The 24,630-nt window shown below is 40.2% G+C and overlaps 1 protein-coding gene across 8 annotated transcripts in view; it reads right to left on the reverse strand.

Moving 5' to 3' along the window:
* The window catches only part of LOC121512845 (ephrin type-B receptor 3-like), a 75,207-nt gene extending 63,821 nt beyond the window's left edge, over positions 1-11,386 (reverse strand). For all 8 annotated transcript variants that reach the window (XM_041792342.1, XM_041792338.1, XM_041792345.1 and 5 more), the window contains exon 1: positions 10,636-11,386. In XM_041792342.1, coding sequence (XP_041648276.1) covers positions 10,636-10,699 — 64 coding nt within the window. In that variant the 5' untranslated portion in view covers positions 10,700-11,386. The remainder of the gene's footprint in view (positions 1-10,635) is intronic.
* Between the last annotated feature and the right edge of the window lie 13,244 nt (positions 11,387-24,630).

Consider the following 24,630-nt stretch of genomic DNA (forward strand, 5'->3'; position numbering starts at 1 on the left):
GGAGCTTCTGGTTAAATTAAGCATACTAACACAAATTTAAAGCTTAAAGCTCCCATCATAAGCTTTCCTGTTTGTTGCATTAAAAACATACCATAGGAACAAAGATGTAAATAGTCCTCTGCAACGCTAAAACCTACAGGTTTTATCTTAAAGGCTCCCTGTTTAGTTCAAGCTTCAAATCAAGGAAATTCAAACATATTAAAGCTCCTGTGAGAAGGTTTGGTTGATTTTGGTGACCCTTTTGGAAAAAGCAGGTAAATCAGTCTTTTTTCAAAATCTTGTCTGGTTCATTCAGACTTCTTAAATATCTAAAATGCTATTCATATTAAATCTTAGGCATCCTGTTCATTCACTCGGTATGACACCTACCCTGTGGCAGGGTTTTAAAGGCACAGAACAACTATGTAGGAATAATCAGTCGTCATCCCTATGGTTTTATCTGCTGTTCTAAGTCATACGGTAGTACCAGGATTGAATTCAGTCCTTTTCATGACTTGTATAAAACCCCTCACAGGAGCTTTAAACTGCTGCAGAAGTCCACGTCTCATTATAACAAAAATCCTCTAGAGAATAAACTTTTCTCCAGAGTTGGACCTACAGCTCTGTTGACTGACTGAAGCTGATGGCAAACACATGGGGTGGCCTCCCATCCCTTCATCTGCCTGCTGCTGTAAACACACTTTATTAGTGTATCTTCACACTCACACACCACTTTATAGCTCTCTGCCATCTACCAAATGGACAGGTGTTAGGGCAATCTGAAGAACAAAAGCAACACCTCCACATTTGCTAAATTGCTCTCCTTTGTAATCATTTGACCTTCCTTCAGTTGCTGTTTTATTATTGTACTCTCTTGAACATAAAAATCACTGTGTCAATGTATTTCAACCTGAGATAAGGTTAAATAAATGCTCCCAACAGCTGCCTGTGTCTCCAGGAGCCTGCAGCGTGGAACCATGGGGATTATGTAAATATCTTGACAAAAGGTCATGTGTGATTGGTGCTGCTGCCACTGAAATGTCTTGGATTTGATGTGTGCGCGAGGGCCAAGCCGTGTGGAAGAGGGCGCGTTTAAGATGTTCAGAGTAAATTTTAGTGCACTGTCGATAAGAGAGCAGGGGTCTGGTTAAACCTGCTGCTGTTCTCAAGAAGACAAAAAGGGAGAGGGAGAAATATTTAATAGATGTGGGGAGCCCTTTTCTTGCCTGCGGGGCTTTTGAAGTGTAGATGAAGTGCAGGTGGCGAGTGTTTTTGACACTGAGGATGAGAAGCGGGGTGGGATAAGGTGTGCCGGCGGCCTTCCGCTGCACTCTTCACTGGAAAACTCACATAAAGGGAAATATACACTGCTGAATGCTCACATGCATTATTGCGATGGACATTTGAGCCAATACATCAGTCATGACTTCAGTCATTGAAGCTGTTACTATCATCAAACATCAGATTGGCAAAACTGAAAGAACCAAGCATCCAGCTATGGTTAACCTCAACAAAGAGAGTTTCTCCAGCTGTCTTTCCTTCTTATAAGACCAGCAAAGGCTAAAAACCAGGTGATGTGGCCTTTCCCCGCTCCTTGAGGCAAACCATTTTACAGCAGCCTCCAGACACATGTAACCGGCTATTTCTTAAAGAAAAATATCAAAGATCTCTTTCTGCTCCATCGGCAAAATTTGTTACAAGGGTCTGCAGCTCGTAAAGAAGTGGTGGGAGGAGGCTCTGAGGTGGATCAAACTGCTGCCAGGAGACGTCCACCCCCTTTAAACTCCACCCTGCCTCTACTGCGCTCGCCAAGAAGCATAATGGCCGCCGCCTGTCGTTCTTCATAAGCGCTCCAGTTACTGTATGCAAATAGTAACTGCCCTGATATGCAAGCTGCCCAAAGACGACAAAAAGAAGTGAGCGAACATCTCTGACCCAGTCTCCGACTGTGCCCCTGACCCGGCCTGTTTGTGTTAGTTTTTATGTGTCAGCGAGCCGTGGAAAGTTGCACAGTTGGTCTATCTAAATATACACATCCTCTTTCAATGTATTTTGATTCACCACTGGAAAAGGATAACCCCTGGAGCTTGATTGTGTTAGGAGGGCTATTGTTGAGAAGGAACAAGACTTTGCAAGCCTTTGGGAGTGGCCCCCCTCCCTAAAAATCCAGCCATATATACCCCCGCTTTTCACCTCCGGATTGGGGTCACAGGATGTGGGTGGAAAAGCCCAGCAGGTCCAGGATCTGTTAGAATCTGGACAGTTTGACACATGGTAGTTTCAGCTGCACTTTATGGACATTTGGTGCTGACAGAGCCTGTAAAAACTAACTCTGATGGGCATAAGTTTTATGATTAACATTTCATCCGTATTTTGAAAGCCATTTACAGGTTTGTGAGAAAAATACACTGTCTGGCAAAGAGAGCAGTGTGAAATACCCATCATACAGCCACACAGACCAGAGATGCTCTTGCAGTATAACATTAGTTGGTTCCAGATAAAGTTAAACCATCATAAGTTCACATTTTTTACTCCAGGAAGGAAGAAAATCATCAGGAATAAATTGGATCTGGTTCTTTTGTCTGGTCTGAATTTTTAAAGTGAACTTTGTTAAAGAAAGGCTTAGATATACAGCGCATTCAGAAAGTATTTAGACATTTTCTTGTGTTGCAGCCTGATGCCACAGTCAAAAAATTCATTTGTATTCTCATTAATCTTCTCTCAGTACTCTATAATGCCAAAGTGAAAACAGAATTTTAGATATTTGGCAAATATATTAAAAAAAAAACTGAAATGTCACATTTGAGTTTGCAAACACTTCATGTGAAAGCTGAGTAGGCTTTCATGTGCTTTGCACAGAGGAAAGGCTTCTGTTTAGCCAATCTGCCATAAAGCCCACATCAGTGGAGGGCTGCAGTGATGGATGTCCCTCTGAAACTTTGTCCCATCTCCACACATGATCTCTGGAGCTCAGTCAGAACGACCATCAGGTTCTTGGTCACCCTTCTCACCCGTTGCTCAGTTTTGCCGGGCGACCGGCTCTTGGAAGGGTCCTGGTTGCGCAAAACCTCTTCCATGTGAGAATTACAGAGGCCACTGTGTTAATGTAGCCTTCCCCAGATCTGTGCCTTGCAAAAATCATGTCTCTGAGCTCTGCAGGCAGTTCCTTTGACCTCATGGCTTGGTTTTTCTTTTGGTATGCTTTGCTAAGTTGCTAAGCACTTGAGCTCAATTTCAAGTGTTTTATAAAGGGTCTAAATACTAATGTTAGAGTGACATTTCAGTTTTTTTATATTTCAAATATTTGCAAAAAAATGTGGAATTCTGTTTCCATTTTGTCATGATGGAGTACTAAATGTGTAGGTTAATGAGAATGAAAATGAAATTTTTCAACTGTAGCAGCAGGCTGCAACATAAAACACGTGAAAAAAGTGAAGGGGATCTGAATACTTTCTGAATGCACTGTATCTTATTGATCACAGGGACTTTTTTATATTTCTCATTTATTTAACCATGAAATGCCTTATTGAGATTATCAACATCTCATCTAAGTCAGAAGACCTGCAGCAGCAGATTCTACCCAGCATGCAAGCGTTACAAACAGAGAAAATGGCATATAAAGGGTAAAGATTCCTGCTGTCATATCCATTTTTAAAGCCAATCCACCTTTACTTGAAGATTATTAAAACCCTGAACTATACCCAACAAACACTCACTAACCCCTGTGACACACTTCTATCTCCCATTTGCACCAACCAACTTGCTTTCCCCGTGATCACAAAATCTCTCCCTCACTCTTCCTCCCCTCCCTGTGGCCTGTGTGTGTGTATCGCTCTCTCTTGTTCTGCTCGACTGACTACAGACACCAGCAGTGTGTGTAAATGCAGCAGGGCAGGCCCAGACACATTGGCCCTCCTCTGCTCTGCTCGCTCTCGACAGTGTGTGTCAAAAAAACCTGCCACCCCCAAGGCCCCTCTGTCGGATGCCAGGATGGACTGCTCACAGGCGGATGCCTTACACATCCACACACAAGCTGCAAACACATGGACAGCTTTGAAAATTGTAAAAGGAATATTCTAGGAAGGTTCTTATAAAGCTGAGATTGGCTTATTTTTCTCCTGAGCACAACGATTTCACTTTAAATCACTGACAACAGTGGTAATAGACGGGAAAGGGCTGCTTTAAGCACAACAAACCACTGTATACTTACAGTATTTTACATAAAAGAAAGCTTCAGTTGCTACATGCATATGTTGTGCTTGCACTTAACCATTCCTGTCTTTTACCACTATTAGAATACAGAGCTAGGTCCAAACAACAGCTTTAACTCTTATAATCCATACCAGCTAAAAAAAGACATGTAAAGGTCACTTTAAAAAACTACAAAGTCATTATTCCTCTATTATTAACATCATTTCACACATATTTCTCTCACAGCAGACGTTTTCTGCAGGTTTAACATTCTGTCTATCCTGTTTGTTAAGCTTCAAATGCTACTTGTAAAGCCCTAAATAAACAATACAGCAGACATGACTTGACAGCACCCCTGAGTCATATTTGTCTCATATTGGATAAAAACTCCACATCCTAGAGCGACAGAATCCAATCGAAGTTTACAACATCCGCATTTTCATTATTTCCACTGGTCATCCTGTCCCGTCCACTTCCTGGTGTGCGAAGGCCCCAGCAGGCCGGACACGGCTGCTGCTCGCCTTCCATGTGAAATTCCAGCTCGGTGAATCTTTCCGAGCTGCCATATGAGCCATGAACCATCGGTGGGTGCACATGAGCACTCCCGCAGGCCCGATGCATCTGTAAAATCTGTCAACTCTGCTGTTCTCAGGGTTTCTGGTCCAAATCTGCCCCCGACCACAACACCTCAGTCACTCACTCACTCACTGCACCCCCACCTCCCCCAGTGCCATCCCACCCTGACTACCAACATGTCGTCATCCGCTCCCCCCTTCTTCCTGAGCGCCTTAGGCCAATCTGAACCTAAGTCACTGTACATCTGTTCAACATGGCTGCCGCTGAGCGTTTGACCTATAGAGACGGGCTGTGCTGCCTGACGAGGTCAAATCTACTATGAAATGGTCCTATTGTTCCTTCTTATTTGTGTTGATTTTTGAATGTAGGTATGCATTTATTAAGATATGTGAATTTTGATACCAGTCTCTGCTACTGTGCCATTAAGGCTGGTACAGAAAGGTCAAAGGCACAGCCAGTCTTTAAAGAAAATGAAAATGAGGTGGACATGTTACATGTTAATGATGCCTTTTTTTATAGTACTTCTATAGTACTAGTAGTTCAGTCAATTAGAAAAATAAATCTAATAAATTCTAAGCTTGAAATAAATTCATTAAATATGTGAATAATTTGAGATGGATTGCATTACTGGTACATTATAAAGAGAATAGTAATAAAACAGTCAGAAAGGACATGTTTCTGAAAGTCATTAAACTTTCTATTAGCTTTGAAAACAGAAGAGGTGGAGACCGAGGTTGGATTGTCCGTTTGGTAGTGAATCTAGGATGGTGTTAATCTCTAAAATATGGATCTTATCTCTGAGATTATGCATATGAAAATCACATCAAAGTTTTACGTGTCCCAAATGAAGTTACAAAGTTATTTTAGACAGTTGTGTGATGGTATCAGAGTCCGATTAATCAGCGCACATTTTTTAATTGCGTTTTCCACCCCCTGATTAATTAATCGAAATTAATCGAAAGTTTTGGCGCAATTATTTTATTCATTGATATAATTATAAGAGGGGGAGAAAAAACAAGGTTAAGTACCTAAAAATAATTACTGCATATTTGCTAATTAACAGGATATATTTTTAAACAATATATAGACAAATATTTTAATTATCATTATTAAAAAATGCAAATGTTTGTATATTTATAGAGAATAATAAATAAAGCATTGTAATATTGTGCCTATTCCTGATAATAATAATTATAATAATTAAAATAATAATTATATATATATATATATATATATATATATATAAAATCGTCTTTTTTTATTCATGCTGAATATCTGCCTGGTATGCATACGTGGCAATTTGCACCGGAGGCGGAGTCATCCTTCACTCAGCCAATTGATCAGAGGCTCATTGATGAATATCCTTGTGAACTGGTAATTGCTTCTCGCGCCTTGACTGGGAAGCAGTCGCGCGCATCAGACCTGAGTGTGGTTTAAAAGGGCTGAGCTGAGCTGATTCGCTCAATCGATGTGACCGCATCAACTGACACTTTGAACATCACACAGAGGTGTGAGTTGTGTACGTGCATCTACATGACGGTCTGTTTACACCTGTGCAAGCTCTGGTTTATAAGATGTCGTGAAAAGTGTGGATTTGTGACGAATAAATAGAAATTATTCAGCAAATTATCGTTTTTCAGATGATAGATAGATAGATAGATAGATAGATAGATAGATAGATAGATAGACAGATGGATAGATTTCACATTTTGCTGACCTTCCTAAAACCATCAGGATTGATTCATTGGCTCAACTGCCACAGTGACTTTGCTTTTATTTTGCTAATTCACTTTCACGCCTCTTTAGTGCGTTTCCACTCCGCCTCTGAATGCTCTGCGTGATTGCCACCATAGAGCCACTAATAGTTCCCTTTGTCCATTCACTTGTCACTCTAAATCCATTTGCTTAGTAGTTTGCCTTTGAATGTAACGTAGAGGACCTCCTAAAGTAAAGTTTGAACGCAGCAGCCTGATGGTGAGCCCTGCTGGGGCCACGTAGACTCAAATGACGCCTGCACGGAGGCCTAAGTGTGCCGGACATAATGCCCGTAGTTTGAGTTTTTTTAATTGCTGTTGTTGTGATTTAGCAAAAGGGGAGTCTCCTGAACCAAATTAAGAAAGGGTCTGGAATTGACTTTATGACAAATGTTAAAATGATGTCACTTAAATATCAGTTCATGCACATTTCACATGATTGCAACTTCATTGTAAGAAACATCACTATTTTCCTTATGCATTTGATTGAATGTTAAATAAATAGTACAGTAAAGTTCCCCCTAAAATAAGCTTAGATTGCGTTTGGGGTCGTTTTTTCCTCGTGTTAATCAACTGTAAATAATCATTTAAAGACCTAAATCCCAGCCGTTTATGATTCCTCTCGGCATAAGTCTGATTATCTTGGTAATCAAGTAATTTAAAAAAACGAAGAGGGGACATACTCTGCTTCACAAAAAGACCCTAGGAGAATAAATCACGTGAGCGAGTTTGAGGAGAAATGTGCCAACTGCAAACAGGCACAGGAAAGCTCCTGTGGAGGTGTGATCTCACCCACGTAAAAACATAAACATGTGCGCTTCAAAGGCGCTGCTTGTGCGTAATCTCTCCCCAAAACACACACCGCCATAAATAAATAAAAAAAGAGTATGCAGAGCTGGTGGGGGAACCCTGAGCTGTGACCATAAAAGCCCATTTGTCTTCGTTTGGACTGAAAATGAGTCCAGGTGAGAGCTTTCAGTGGAAGCTGTCTTAAATGTTTTTTGGCTGAAGCGCAAGCATTACCAAGTCTGTGTTTTTGTCATAATAAAAACACGCCAAACTTTTTTTTTTATTTTGCACAACTCTTTACAGTTTTGACAACTTCTGTGGAAAGTTGGTGCGCCTAAAACTCCCCCGGAGTGTGAATAACAAACACAAAACAGCATTTTTTTTTTCTGCCAGCATCCTTCACCATATAATAAAGGATCCGTTTAAACTCGGATAAATTGCATTGATGTAGGTTTACAGCCCTTTGGCTGGGCCTGAATATAATTATGGTGCCTGTTCGTGTCTTTTGTCAGTGCTTCCTCCCTTCATCACGAGTAATTTACACCCAACACTAACCACAGCGGCTGTGCGCCACACAGGACTGTCATCGGCGCAATTTGTCTCCCCAGCACACTGAGCGGCCTCAAGTTCAACAGCCACGGCCCTCTGACACCCGAGGAGGCCAGAGTCTGACCCAAGAAGCATCAACGACCAATTTATCATAATGAAAATTAAAACAGAACTGAACTGAAACTGAATTAAAGTGGCATAGTTTACGCACTATAAAGTGTTTAAGTAAGTTTAGAAACTTTCTCATTTCAAAGATATGGCACATGATTTTAAAATTACGCATCACATTATGGCACAAACGATTTCCTCTCTTTTATGGTCTTCATTTAAGCCACGTAAAAGCAACCAATAAGATGCATGGGGTGAGGTTTTAAAGATCATACATTATTGTTATGCGCTGTGGTAACGCATGATTCCCTGGACCGTAATAAAATAATTAAATCAAACTTAACTAAACAAAAGTGAAGGCGTGGGTTTTTACTACAGCATCCCTATTTAAGGGACGGATGTGAACAAGTAAAGAAGGAGGGAAAAGAGGGCGAAAGAGGGAAAGAAAACATGAATTCATTAAGAGTCTGTCCCCAGGCGGTGTGACCCTGAGACCCGGGGAGAGACGCACGGTGGGACCGAGGAAACTTCCTCAGCAGGCCGCTTGTTCCTCCTTAAATCTCCATAACCCCACACATCCCAAAAAGAAGCCCCAGCTGCGACCATAAATCACCCTGCTGTATTAAAAAGCTTTGCTAAAAATCCCCACATAGGTCGGTCAGGCGCAATTTATGGCATCACTTTTGTAGGGAAAAGATTTTGTTCTAACCGTTCGTGTCTACTTGAAGCCTGTGCGTGCGCGTGAGCTACTGAGATCAAGAAAACACCAAGCTCTCTCCACCTCTCTGTTTCCCCTTTATCTACCTTTGGAAGCCCCCAGCTTGTGCACAACAAGAATCCACTCATCCATTCAAGCCATGTGTTTTAAGTCAGTGGTTCCCAACTGGGGTCCGGTGACCTGCAGGGGTCACAGAGAGCTGTCCGGGGGAGGCCCAGGCAAAATAAAGAACTAGGGTTTCAAAATAATTTTGTTCAGAAGACGTAGATGTAAGAAAGGTGTAATTCAAGCCAGGTTTACCAGAGAGGGGTTGGTAATTAATGCAAGGCTTTATTCAGCAACTTTTCAACTGCAACTAAGTTCATTTTGTTGTCATCGTGTCTCTTATCATGACCTACTTCTATCTGGCAGTTATTACAAGTCTGCCAATAAAACTATAAATTTCATCAGATAAGCTCCACGCTGGACCTGACTGAGGAAACGCGTGGTTTAAGATGCAATTTGATCAGAAAAAGTGATTTCATTAAGAGTTCAAGCAGCAATGCGATCTGTTCTCAGACTGTAACAGGCCTGCGGAGGTTTTCTCATATTAGGGTCAGGGCTCAGGAAAATCTAGAGACTTGAAATCAAATTAGCACTCTCCAGTGTCGAACCAGGCTGCAAAACATACATTTATTTTAATTCAAACCGTTTATAAGAAGGAAAATTACGCCACAGTATGATCATGCAAAATGGTTTCATTGTTACTGGTTGCGTTGTGAGTATTCACTGTTTTACGCACGGTGCATAACTGATGTTTTTGTTTAATTTCAAACCCCTCTATATGAGGAGAAAATTGCAGCTCAAAGTAAAAGCTGCCCTAATAATAAATGTCCGTTTCAAGCCCCTATTAGGCGTTTTATGATGAGACAAACTCCAGAGACTTGCAGCGGGCAGGTTGAGAAACAAACCGACAGAGAAAGGCGTTAACTGAGCCACTGGCCCACTGTCCTACTTTTCCTACTGGCATCTCGAGCCTTCGCCGGAGCTCCAGCCGTCATACAGTGTCAAGCTTCGGGGCTCCTTTCAACCTTATTTCCACTCTTCAGTATTCTCACAGAGCAGAGAGAAAGATTTAGAAATAAAGTAGAGAAGTGGGAGGCTGCCTCGCTGGGGGGGGGGGGGCTGCTAGAATTTCGCATCGATTTTTACGCACGGCAAACATCAACACTCAGCTTAAACAGATGGCTTTGTTATTGGAAGCGACTGCTATGAATTATAAGTGCAGGCAATCAATCGATGCAACTAAAATGTCGCGTAAACATGAGTTAAAAAGAGATAAACGCAAAGAAAAAGACTTCTTTTACATTCAATATTTGACTATTCTGATATTTTTGGTTAAATAAAAAAAAACAATCAGCCAGTTTCAACAGCGAAATTCTGCAAACATACACCATTTTATGGCTTTCTTGAGTTTTTACTTTGACCTTACACTGCTAGTCCACATGTCAAAGGCCACCACTCACTCAGCCCTAAAATACACGCAGCCGACCTGAGGGAAAGTGTCTGATGGGGGTCTTGGAGCCGCGGCTCCCCGATGAGATACAGTGCTGAGCTAATTTCCCCTTAGTGACGAATAAAGCACTAAAGCTGATCCAACAAAAAAAGAATACACAACTACACTATTGAAATGGATGAGCTTTGGTTCACGCGCATAACAATTGTGTGGTGAAACCTGCGCCGGCCACAGCGCCCGGCTGCGTAAAGCCAATAATGCCTTTAAAAATCCCGAAAAGAAGCCAGATGGCCACTTTGGGGATGAAATCTGGTTTTTAAATCGAGGACAGCGAATACTGAAGAATTTGGGGAGACAGGAGCCTCACCCGCTGCGGCGCCCATGCCGCCTTAGACAGGCAGGCATGGGTGCCGTCTGACAAAAATACGCTTTAGGCATCCTGCAGAAGAAGATCCAAAAAAGATGGGATTTCTTACCTTCGACGGCGGACACCACAGGCAGCAAGAGGCTGCATAACAGCAGAAAGTAATCCATTGTCATAAAGCGTTCAGGTCGGACATGTAAATAGACCCACGATAGGGAGAGAGGAGGGAATAGCCTACAATCCTGGGCGACACTCCACGCACCCAGTCCTCCTGTCCCGTCCCAGTCCCAGTCCTGGTCCCAGCGGTGTCAAACCCACAGGAACTATTCACCTCCCATTCACCAAAACGCGACCAGGTGTGCGCTCGGTGAAAATAACACTCCTTTGCATAAATGTGTGAATAAATCGTCTCCCTTTTTTTTTTCTGCGAACTCCAAAACGTGCCTGCTTAAACCAGAGAGAAGGCAGTGCGCTCAAGTCACCCAGTCCTTTCCCCTCGCGTGGAGCAGAGCAGCTGAAAACAGGTAGTCCAGTCCAGGGTCACCATTCGGAGAATATTTCCAGCAATGTGTCGTTTATGGAAGAAAAGAAGAAGTAGCAGCGCTCACAAGGAGATCCAAAGACTTTCTCTGTGGTCACAGAAGCGCAGGCACAGACAGTCGCTCTTGTAGCAGAACCATGGTGTGTAAGTCCCACATAAGCATGTGCGCTCTCACATGCGTCCACGACCAAGTGGCGTATTCCTTAATAAGAAGAAAGAGCCGCGCGGTTTGCAGATATTTATTCCCTGAGCGAATTGATCAGCTTTGGCTGCTGCGTGTGAAGCGTCTGTCTGTTTGCTGTCGCTCTGCTCTAGCTGTACTGGTATGTACGGAGCTCAGGGCTGAGCAAGAATAACGGAGAGAGAGAGAGAGAGAGAGAGAGAGAGACGGGGGGCACCAGCAGGAGGAGGGGTTACGGTTAAAGCAGCTGCATTGAAAATAAAATGTCTACTTGATAATCACTGAGTAAAATCAATAATAACCTATTTATAAAAAATTTTCTCCTTTTCCATGAGAATCTTTATTCCGCATGTCTCACCAAAATATCTGCACTAAAGGATCTTCTCCTAAGCAGACTCAATAAAAAAAAAAAAACATGTTTTATGACAAAAAAATGATTTTAAATATCTTCATGATGACTTTAAAATATCATTTTTTTTATTTTCTAGTATGTGACAGCTCTCTATAAATGCCTTAGCTGTCAGGCTGGTGTGTTTTCATGTAAAAATGACTCGATCTCTCAGTGCAGCGTGGCACTCAGCCTCTCCTCTTCCATGAACACACACGGACGCACAGCGCCTCCCTGCGGGTTGCGCAATTTGGATGCAAAGGAGAGGAAGTTATTCCTGTGCTGCTGCTTTAATTAAACCAACATTCCTACTAAAATGTGCTATATATGTAAATATAAGCAGTACAAAACAGAAGTAGATTCATACAATAGTGAGGCAACTTCCTTCTTTAAAAATAAGAGCGTGCGTAATCGTCATGGATCAAACTCATCTGTTCAGATGAGCAGAACATGTAACTGCAAAGTTGTTCAATGCATTGCCTTTTGAGATATATGATCTCAATAACTGCGCAAAAAGATATCTAGTAATGTGTTTTTTCTCTTTGCAAGATAACAGACAGACTTCCTCTCTCCTCTTTTAGATACATTTAAGAGTTACGCATCTGTCACGACCGCATTTTACAGCCTTCCCCCTTCATTTGTCCGTGGTCTTGTTCCAGCCTAGTGTGCGCTTCAGTCCTCTAAAAGAAAACAGTTGACAAGGCCAAACAATCTAATGACAAAATTTGCACTCTAGTGCACAATGCAGCCTTATCTGTGACTTTTTATTTAGAGAAAAACGCTTTCTTTTGCACATTATTCAGTTTTAGAGCGTCATTATGGGCTTTAAATTGCTGTTTGGTGAGTCATATTAAATCCTGTGATCTACACTACAGCTGACAAAATAAAAGCCCCTTGTAACTCAGCACATAGCCCTTATATTTATGCAAAAGCAATTCTCCAGTAATTTTAAAAAATGAATAAGTGCTGAGCAACATTTTGTCCATCATGTTGAGTTTAATGTAGTAATAAGAGACAGTCAGATATATAGAACATGTCCAGAGAAGGCAGGCAGAGCTGTGAGCTCAGCACAGTCAGCATTAATACAGCACAGATACTGAAGTCCACTCCATTATTAATTATGTTGAATATTGATGTGTTCACTGCTGTATTTGGAGATAAGAAGGAAGCGAGGAGCTGAACACGGCTCCTCAAATAAAGTTATTAAAGTCAATGTAAATGATGTGCAGTATGGAATCAGGCTCCTGCTCTTTATTTTATCCTGCACGCAGAGAAATAACAGTTAGGTTGACACAATGGAATTTGTCACTCATTCAGCAAAGAATATAAAGAAAAGTTGAATGTGTGCTAAGAGGAAACCAGTCCTGTAAAATGTCAGAGCGAAGCCAAATGTGAGTTGGTGTAAAGTTGAAAGGTGATTGGATGTCATTTCCTGAGAGGTGAAGGCAGACACACGAGCTCTGATGTGGCTCTCTGTTTTACGGTGGAGTTACTGTCACACATTTGTCGGTGTACTAATAGAATCAAAAGAACTTTCAGGGTGATCTGGCTTATTATTAGATTAAAGTGCAACAGTGGTGGGAATCATGATTGTTAAACTTTTCAATACTGTTTTTGATAGCATGAGCTTTAAGAACAATAGAGAAGTAACAAACTTATTTCAGAGGAGATGTGTGTAGGAGAGGAATGAATGCATTAAAGTTGAAAAAAATGTAAAAAAAAAAATGAAAAATAATAAATATGCAGGGTGCCTAAAACATCTGTTTATAAAACCATGGTGTCTAAATGGGTATATGCTTGGATTTTTATGAGTAAAATATAAGCAAATTAGATTTGTCAGAATTATTAAAATATTATAACTTGCATTTGCTTAAATGAGATTTGGCAGGTTTCATGCCTGCACTTGTGGTTAGGGGTGGAAATGTTTTAACTCCTGATTTTAAAATGGTAAATAATTCAAGGGAAGCTTCATTTTAAAGAGGTTTTGAATACTTTGTTGTTGAACAATGAACTGAAATGTCCTTAACTGCTGAATGAACAGTGTGTAAATGTTGCAGTGCATTATGTGAGCTGGTGTGACCAGAGAAGAACCTCAAACACCACACCACGACTGGCACGACTGTCTGCACATTAAAAATAAGATTTATGATAGAACTTCTGCATTTCTGCCCATCATTTCAAAGTTAAACCCAGTTTTTTAATATTATTTTTTGGGGCATTTTGCCTTTATTTGATAGGACAGTTGAAGAGAGACAGGAAACACTGGGAGAGAGAACACCACATATGTGCCAAGACCAGGACTCGATCCTGCAGCCAGTGCAGTGAGAACTAAAGCCTCGGAATATGGGCGCCTGCTCTGCCTACTGAGCTAAACTAGAACCTTATTTGCCAGTTCTATTTTGTTCTCTAATTATTATTATTACCAATTTGTACATTGCTTTGGCAATGAAACAGATTATGTTTTCCATGCCAAGAAGGCCAATCAAAATTGAATCAGATTTTGATATAATTCTGCCTTCAGAATGGAATCATTTAATTAGCTAAAAAGTTGTGACACTTGTAGAACTGACCTTAGTTTAAACTTTAGATTAAAAACTTTGTTGATGAAGAGCAGAGAAACAAAAAAAAAACACTTTCCAAATATTAGTATTTGACCACATATGGTTCCTGGCCCCATAAAGGGTTAGATTAAGAAGAATGCAGTAAAATAGAATTAAAAATTCTATTTTATTGTGGATAGTGAATTAGCCTATTGGGCTCCAGGCTGTTCATGAAAAAAGTATCCCAGACCAACGTGTTAAATGAGAGTGTTGAGATGTGCTCCCTCATATCTATCAATAACTTTAATAATTGTTTAAAATCACAGTTTTTGAAAGACAGAAAAAGACAGCAAAACAGAGAGACAATAAAAAATATAATAAATTCTAAAAGCAGTATAGCACTGATTTATAATTTTCTGGGTTGAAAGAAAAAGTGTAGATAAACAGTGTAGTGGTATTATAATCTCTGTAGGTAGAAGAACAGTACACTGGGAATATTGTCTTCGAACAGTCTTTTGTATTTCTTTCCCATGTTGATGTCTGTTCTGCTTTTCAGTGATAGCGCTCTGTAACAGTAGTCGTTCTAACAGAACATATTTTAAGAATGAATTGTCTAATTATTTTCAACTGAAAGTGCTGCCTTTATAGTTGGAAAACTTGAACATTAAGTGTAATAACAGTTTAAAATAAAAAAAAAAATTAGTTGCTGACATGTAAAACATAAAGAAATGATATATACACAGGGAAGAAGAGAAAATGATATTCTACAGAACTTTTGGTATACTGTAAATGTTGGCTGGCGTTTAAGAAACACAACAGCCAAAAAGAGTTTTTGAAAAAAAACCCTCAACAACAAGAGGCTGAAGAAAGGCCTAAATCGTCCGTCAGATTTTGATTGAACTCTCACTGACATAAAATTGTCTAATTCCCCTCTGAATTTCTGTCACAAGACATAGCCTGTTTGAAAGGAAAATTATTTTCTAAGTGAAGCGAGCGACACGGGTAAGAGGATCCGTGGCGGCTTCAAAGCAGACGCTCTCGTTTGTTGCCAAAACCACTGCAGCCCCGGCTCTCCTGCCCGGCTGCCATTACAGGGCAACCAGAAGCACACGGAGTTCACATCGGCCACCTCTGCTTCTCCTCTCCGCTTCTGCCTACTCTTTAAAGGAAATGAGCTAGAAAGACTTTAGAGCAACTCTGTCAAGAAAAGAAAACATGGATTTTAGTCGGGGGGTCTGTTACACCTTTGAAGGTCTCTTCCAGGAGATCACAAGGAGAAAAAATCTTGGTCTTTGATAAACAAAAGATTAGCTGGGGTAAGCCTCTGAGAATTCCCAAACCCCCAACTGTTTGCCGATGTGAAGAAGAAAGTGTGTCAAACCATAAATATGGGCTCTATATAAACCAACACACTGAAGGAGGGGGACGTCTTCTCAATGAATGGAACGTCCACATTAATAAATCAACAGTTGTGCATTTAAAAGCAAGGCTTTGGTTTTTACAAACTTATGGAGCAGGTTTATTTTTCTACATTTATCGTGTGTATCTCTGGGCTTTGGTTTGACCGTTGTGAATTTTCTCGTCTATGAATGGCAGCAGTAAAACTGTTCATACATTTCTGTTATTATAGGAACACTGTAAAGGGCAGAAACGGTTGTGAAAACATCAACCTGCTGCTTATTTCTGCACTCACTGCATTGTTTTTCATAGGGCTAGCCATAACCATCAGCTATAAAGAAAAGGTCCAGCTCTAACAACTGCCCTTATCTTCACCCTATAATCCTTCCAGAGGAGGATATTTCTACTGTTCTTGACACGTACCTTATACCAGCAGTTTCGTCCTAAAGCACCGGCTGATCTGGTTTGGAGTCCAGCAATTGTTGCAGCCTAAAACCAGGATCAGAAAGACACAAAATGCATTTCATTCCTAAAGAAAAGTTTGTAGATTTCTCACAGTTTTGATTTCTGCAGTATTTTAAGCATGGACATGGATACAATGTCTTGCCTTACTTGTATCTTTAAGAAGAAGCAATAACCAATTTGTTGGCCTTGTTTGAATAGCAGTTCATTAAACTTGTTACCACGGTTTCCTAAATGCTAAGGATCACGGACAAATGAATGATTCCATATCACATCCAAAATTTGCTGGTGAATTGCTTAAATTATAACAGTGTTAAATACAGTAAAGTGGTTGGATATTCATTTTCTTTAAAGGGGACATATTGCGCAAAAATCACTTTTTCAGGCTTTTCTAACAAAAATATGTGCCCCTGGCCTGTCAACAATCAAATTTGCTTTCTATCTTTACTAAAGTAGCTTCATAGATGCACTAGCTATGCTAATGCTCAAAGTTAGCGAGCGTTAACATACTGTAAAGTCTAACTTAAGACAGAGTTTATGCTTCATTGACATTTATGGTGGTGCACCAGCTGAAATAGCTCCAAAGCAGTTAAAGGTTATAACTGAAGGGACCGTACACACAGAGAGACAAGTTTAGGAGTATCCGCTAAAGTATTTTATCGTATTTTGCGTTTCAGCCACACAGAACAGGCATTGTGGAGCTCAAAAACACTACTTTTTGGTCCCAGAGTGAACAAATCCGTCCCCAGGTGTACAACCAAGCGCATCTTTCCTGAAAAGATAACATCATAGCCCACTTAGCCCGTATGCACATGCCCAGCCAACAACAGCAATAATGACCAATTACAGGATTGAGTTTGCGTCTTCTGCTCCTCCACAACCTCTCAGAGGTCATGGACAACAAGCATACACCACATGTTAGTATAGGTCCACACAATGGACCTATACTAACATACGCCACATGTTAGTATAGGTCCATTGTGTAGTGCAACCAGAGCAACAGCTAGGAGAAAGTTTTGAGTAAGAGAAAAGTTTTGGGTATGCTTTCTCCATAATCTTCTTCTCTGTTTTTGGTGCATTTCTCGTAGCAGCGTTACAGCACCACTTACATGCCTGTTGTATAAACTACGGCATTTTCAGTTGTTTTCAGTGGTGTCATGCTTACGTAGACACTTCTTGAAACAATGCCATGTTTACGGAAATACGTCCTTTTTGTCTCCGTGTGGACAAAGCCTAAATCTTATGTTTAGAAAGTTTAAAGTTATCCATAAAATATGATTGTTATGGTGTATGATTGAGAAAAGGGAGAACACGGAGGATGAGGAGGAGCAGAGGGTTTTATAGGCTGATGCTGCAGTGCATTTTCTGTTTAGCTCATTTCCTCCAGAAATGTATGTTCACTTTTTTCACTCCCGTTTTTTGTTTTCCATGAGCAGAGAGTATCTCATCTACCCAGTAGTAGAAGGTTTTATCATTTAATTGAACTGTTATTTTATACTAGTGGTAGATTAAGGTAGTTATGGTTATTTTCACCAAATCATAGTAGTTTGCCATATTTTAGATACATTTTTGTGTGTTTGTTCTCTACTGTCAGCTGGCAGAAGTTGCTGTCCTTGATCTCAGATGCCCTCTCCTGCAGACTGCTGCTGTGAGACACTGTCTCTGTCAGAGCAGAAGTACCGTAATTTGCCTATACAACATATTTCCAGTTTTAGAATTTTTTTAGGATATTTTATTCATAAACAAAGTCTAGCAGTTACCTTTGTGAAATAACCACATTGCAAGCACTGCAAACTAAACAAAACTTTATAAATAAAACAGAGAAAAGCAAGCAGACTGTTTACTCGGCTTCATTAAACTTTTTGTAATCAGCTTTTGCAGGTATGGTTTTTGTCTCAGTCTGTGAGAGAACCTTTCATCCCTGTGGTGCAACCAAACAATCGCACAACTTAAGAAACTAATTTGTTTAAATGCAGTACATTTTACACCACAACTGAAGACAGAACCAACGTTGCTGGTGCAACAGGCCACTACTATTTTACCTCTGCATAGTAAAATGTAACACCTTAATACCTTAATTTAGTACCTGTACTTTTACTAGAGTTTAATTTTCTTCGGCTCTTTCTAGCCTTGCTTTACACACACACATACTGTAAACAGACACAGTGGAATGGTCCATTAAAAGCTCCAGAGGAGCACCTGGCCTGCATTAGAAACTCAATAAGTAAAGTGGCAGACATTTTACTGCCACATGGAAATTTCTCAAGCTTACACCTTGTGAGCCCTTGCCAGACCTTCACAAACCTCATCCATCCATCCTCCCACTCATCTTGTACATGATTTCAGCATCTCTGCTTTTGTTTTTTAATGCATGTCACACAGGCACAAACATGCGCTATCAAATTTCTCAATCCTTATGTCCTTCAGAAATCACATCCCCAGACACAGACATTGAAAGTTGGCCCCTTTAGCATGCATAAAACTCTGTCAGCGCTCACACACTATATATGTAGCTCTTGTGTCTGGGTATGGTCTAATAGCAGCACTAATGTGATGTGAGTGTGAGGGGATCGCTTTACTCTCGCAATATTAAGGGAATGGTGAGCCGCTGGTTATGTTAGAGTGTCTTTTGACTTGTGTGTGTGTGTGTTTTGTGTATCTAAGTGTGTACATGTGTGAGAGAGAGGGGGAACAGGCAAAGAGGACTGGTAGAGCGGGTGGAGGAGGTGGAGTTGCTGGTGGGTTGCTCTGGAGAATCTCACAAGGGCTCAAAGCTGGAATCCAGGCATTGAGGAGGTGTGTAGGAGAAAAGGGGGGCTGTTTACAAGATTTTTAGGCATGGGGAAGGGTTTGGGGGTCTAATCCTAAAGGCCTTCACCACTGACCGAGCACTTAACACAGGATCCCAGATGCAGCCCTGGCTGAACCCCCTCAAGACCACCGTCATCCACCCTCATACCTAACACACATCCACCGTCTGGCCTCCAGCTCCAGTCCTGCTGCAGTAAATCACCACCTCCTTACCAACCCCCACCACCAACAACACCCCAAACTTGTGCCACAAACAGCTACTGTCTGTCTCTGGTGAGTATCTCCCACCTTTCAGCACCTCCTCTACCTCACCGAGAAAAGATATACCTCGCTGTCTCTGCCGTCTGCAGATTTATGACTCACCCTTCCATCACCTCGACCCTAGCATCTTTGTGCCGACATGCAGACAGACAGGCAGTCATAGATAGACGCATTCATACGTGTGAGAGGATCACCGTGTCTCGCAGGCAAACACATACGCAGCTGACAAACAGCCTGAGCAGGCACGCAAATTACACGCTGTATGGACTAAAGGTGAGAGAAATAACCTTTCACCAATATGTCAGGGTTACGCAGAGGAACATGGACAGAAACAGACAGTTTCGGGTTTACAGGTTGAGTTGGTGGAAGAGTGATTACATTCCCTTTAAACTTTGAACTGAGGTTTAGTTTCAGGGCTCAGAAGAAGGTTTAGTAGCACGTAATTTCTAGGTGGTCATAACTTATTCATAATTTAAATTTTTACTAAGTAATAACTTGGTAATATTAACAGAGTATTTACCTATGAATGATGTATTAATCATCCTGGAGTTCCTCTAAATACTGCTGTAGTTCTCTGGAACTTAGGTGGCATTTTACCAAGTCATTTCTTTGAAATGAGATCACAGTTTTCTATATAAGCTGAGATCATATGCCACAACCAGTGCCTTTTCCTAAACTTAACCTGCTGTCAGCAATGTTTATTTTGTCCACTTAGAGTATAACTTTTTAACATAGGGAGGCAAAACTAAGACTGGCTAAAAATGAATCTTTGATAATAAAACTGTGACCAACAGTAAATATGTGTGCATAAAACACAAGATGAGATGGAGTGAGAGAGCAGTCAAGGTTTGTCAGAATTTTCTTCAGCATTTTTAAAAGTAATTTAAAAATTGATAGTGCCATAATATCATTGTTTAAAGTTTAAATTCATTTTACAGCGTGGCTAATAAAATTAGTTCAAAGAAAATAATGGTTTTGACTGAAAATAAAGACTAAAATAGAAGGACTTTTACTGACTGAAACTAAACAATAACTTTCAAACTGAAAATGACTAAAATGTGAATAAAACCAAAGGGTATTTTAATCTAAAGACTTCTAAGCTATCAAAAACATCATCATCATCATCATCATCATTATTATTACTAGTAGTAGTAGTGTTAATTATAACAGCAACAACAACAACAACAACAATAATAATAATAATAATAACTTTATTTTAACTGCACCTTTAAAAACAGAGGTTTAGAAAGTGCTTTGAGAATGAGCATATTCCTAAATAAGCCTTAAAAATATCCCAAGTATGAGAGCACAACAAGAAAGGCAGAACCTCAACACTGAAAACACCCATGGAATCAGTCAACATTGCAACCCCAACATCATAATAACCCAACAGATACATTTTAAAACCCAAGATCATATCATCTTAGAAAAACATCACAATAACCCAGAAACAAAAAAAAAAAAAAAAAAAAAAAAAAAAAAAAGAAAGAAAATATATAAGATGAAAAACAATGAAAACCCAGAACAACCAAGACAAGTCCAGGCAACACGGGAACCCAAGGACCAGGGATTTAAGAGTATATACAAATACAGAATAGAACAGAACTCAAAACAGTAAAAACAGATAAAAACAGTTAAACAACATGTGGAAATAAATAAACCACAATACAAAAAATTCAAACTAGAAACTGTAAATAACAATAACAATATAATAAAATAATAGTAGTAGTAGTAATAATAATAATAGTAATAATAATTATTATTATTATATCTGATACAGGTTGTTATGAAGATATACAGAGGTATTAAAAATCAAATTAATAAAATACAGAGTCAAGCAGAGTAGACATAACAGCTTTAAGATAAAATGATGATATTTAGGAGGGAGTCTAAAATTTAAATGGAGAAATTTAAACCAAAAGAGGGGGGAGACAGTAAAAAAACAAAAAAGTCTTTAAAAATGAGTTTTAAGAAGTGACTTAAAGGAGGCAACTGAATCTGCACACCTTATCCTCTCAGGCAGGTCGTATCACCTGTAGTTCAAAGTCTCGACTTTGGAACGACCAGAAGGCTCCCAACTGAGGATCTGAGCCTGCAGGCTGGCTCATAGGGGGTTTAAAGTTCTGCTAAGTAGCTTGGAGCCAGACCCTTAAATGCTTTGAAAGTAATGAGTAAAATCTTAAAAATCAGTTCTAAAACTTGCAGAGGGACAATGTAAGGAAGCTAAAACTGGGGTGATGTGATGCTGTCCATTAAAACCAGTAAGCCGCTGCATTCTGAACTAGCTGGAGGCCTAATATGATATCACAGGTTAACTTGCTTTAACCCAACTAGCAAAACAGATGAAACAAAAATGATGAGAAACCCTGTGTTTATAAAAGAAAGAAAAAAGATAACTAAGATTCTTTCAGTCAAGAGTATTGCATGGTTCCATTGTTGTGATATAAAACCATCAGTCTGCTCAAACTGAGAGCATTACATCATCTGCATAGATGTAGACATCTTCTGCCAATCAGCTGAACTTTTGATGGGAACGTTTTTTTTTTTTTTTTCTTTTTTTATCCAACAAAAAGTTATTTTAAAATTTATTAGGGGCTTTTTATGCCTGTATAATAAAGGAAGTCAGCTGATAGAGTCAGAAACATGACGAGAGAGAGGAAAATGACGCATAGGAAATGAGCTAAACATTGGCCATTGTCTTAGTTGGTGGTCATCTGTGCCCTTTTCAAGAATTTTTAACTCAGTAGGGAAGGCAGGCTTTAGACCCCATGGAGTTAACCTTACATTAAAGTTACATAACCATGGAGATTCACAGCTGCAGTGCTCTGGGACAAGATAAAGTGAAAGCTCTTGCTTCAGTCAGAGCACACATTTGGAGGCCTAAGGTGGGTGTCAATAGGATCAGATCCGTTTAGGTGGGAGTCAACCCCAGCAGGGAAACCACAGATGCACCTAACTGACCTCTGTTAGTCTCCAGGGTTTTGCTCAGCCCCTGCCTTAGCCGTATTGTCACACTGTGTACCCATTCATCCCCTGTGCTAAGACTGCTGTTAACACTATTTCTACCATAAAATGTGTCACCTGTTAATGTACTCGAGCCCATATCCATTAATGCTATTTTTGTGCTGCATTGCCCATTTTCTGTGCAAATTCAGGGCAGTTCAGCATTTTTATACCCAGCATCCTGAATGCAAAAGCATCCTCAGTGTCAGCTTTTTCTTGTCGCTGAACTCTTAGCACTGTCAGTGGAAAAAAGGTAAAGTTTTGGAACACCTTCACTGTCTCCCTAGATGACCAATCAAACTCAAGATGGAGTAGGGCTTCTGATATCAGCTTTTTCAACAGCAGTAAGACATGTCTCCCCAAGGGTCCAATTTAAAGGTTTGTATACTGCCAGTGTCAAAACAGGATTCCTTTAATTTAATTATATGTTTTCTTGGTGATATTTCAACAATTAAATGAAAATATTGAGCACACAGACCTAACAGTCTCTACCAAGGGAAGCAGAATTTATCTTACATTATCTGGCAGCAGTAAATGTCAGGGAGAAGGTGCTTTTCCTGCACATTTGCAGCTAATTCTGTTTGTGTGATTTGTTTGAGACTTCTTAGAATGTCTCTGTTTCTGAATTTGCAGCCTGTTTCTCCTAATGGAAATCATTTGGTCTGTCACATACATATCTCACCTTCTCTAATCATTCATTTTAATCAACTAGTTTCCAAAATGGGCACAGTCTTCACTCAGAAGTGCTTGCTAAAAGTCACACATGCAAGCATACATCATTCCCTCTTCTTAAGCCTTAATTTGTCAAGCATGTTTCCTTTGCCTGCTCTTTGCCACCATGCCCCTGCTCGCTGTATTTTTTCTGGCCTCAGTGGCAGAACAGGTAGGGGAAGGTCGGGGCAGGTGACAACACAAACTGTATGCTTCAGAGCTTTTCTGATAACACAATGGAAAAAAACCTGTCTTGCAATGTTGCTACCATCATTACCGTTGTAAATGCATGGCTGCATGGCCTTCCCAGTGTGCAACCTGCTCCCTGGGTACACTTCCTTTTACTTGTATCCTTTTATTGAATTATTAATCAGTCATGGTCAATATGATTTGGCTTTTTTGACCAAAAAAGAATTTACAAAAGAAGCCTCTTTAATGTCGGAGTGAAAACACCTGTGTCTGGAAGGTCCAGTCACTGGCTAATTAGTATTCCTGGCTGCCATTACACCATGAAGACAAAAGAACACTCAACACATCTCAGAGAAAAGGCTATTGAAGAGTGTAAGTCAGGGGATGGATACAAAAATATTTCCAAGGCACTGAACATCCCCAAGAGTTCAGTTAAATCCATCATCAGAAAAAATGAAGGAATATGGCTTATATGTAAATCTGCCTATACAGGCTGTCCTCACAAACTGAGAGACAGTGAAAGAAGAAGACTAGTGAGAGTGGCCACAAAGACACCTATGACTACTCTGAAAGAGTTACAAGCTTCAGCAGCTGAGATGGGAGAGACTCTGCACACAACAACTACCTGGGTTCTTCATGGCAGTGGCAGCAACATGCTGTGGGGATGCTTCTCATTGAAAGAGAAAAAACAGTGATCGTTTTGACGTTGAAGATATTTTTTGTTCTTGTTTTAGTCCAAAAAAGCCAAAATATATTGACCTTGACAGATTTTTTAAATCAATTAAAGGGTAAAACATCTAAGGGAGTTAACCCTTTTCATAGACACTGTATATTACAGTTTTTTCCCTGCTTCCTTACATCCACAGCTGAGTTTGAAACATCTTAAAGTTCAACCCTTGGGAGAGAAATTACTTAAGAATTTAAACTTTTCTAAAAGTTTGTGTCTTGTCAGTAGAATGCACAGTAGATTTTATATTTCTCAGAGGGAGACCACTTATACTTCAATAACTCAATGTTTTGAAGAAAATGTGCCAATGACAAATACCCAAAGACAAAGTCCCAACAGTGAAGAAAAAAAGGAGGCTCATGCAGGAACTGTCTGACGTCGGCTAATAATCAAAGGTGCAGGATGAATAATCACCAGTTCTGGTCCAATAACAGAATGATTGATTGGCCCAAAGCCCCTCACTGTCTGAGATAACATTGTTCAAAGTGTCCAAACACAATGTCAACACTGTGCCTCCCTTATGGGCGCCGTTCTTCCTCCATACCAAGAAACCCTCCGTTGATCTTTGACCCTTCAGCATGTCCAGCTGCAGATTGCAATCTTCCATGCAGTGTTGGGCCCTTATGGTTTCCAGCAGAGGCAAACAGTGGCAGATGCTCTCTTCTGTAGGTTATTGGAGGTCACTATGAACAACGCTCAAAAAACAAGACAGGAAATTCAGCTTATAAACAGTCCTGGAGGGATTTTCAACAGCATTACATTCTGTAAGAGCATTGTAACTGCTGCACTCTACATCATTTGGAAGACTGAACTGAGGCCATTGACGGATGCAGAGGTTAATAGCTAGCTGCGTCAGCATTTTATGAGCATCAAATGACAACAAATCGTCCCTGTC

Source organism: Cheilinus undulatus, linkage group 7 (genome assembly GCF_018320785.1).
Source record: "Cheilinus undulatus linkage group 7, ASM1832078v1, whole genome shotgun sequence".
NCBI classification, from domain to species: domain Eukaryota; kingdom Metazoa; phylum Chordata; class Actinopteri; order Labriformes; family Labridae; genus Cheilinus; species Cheilinus undulatus.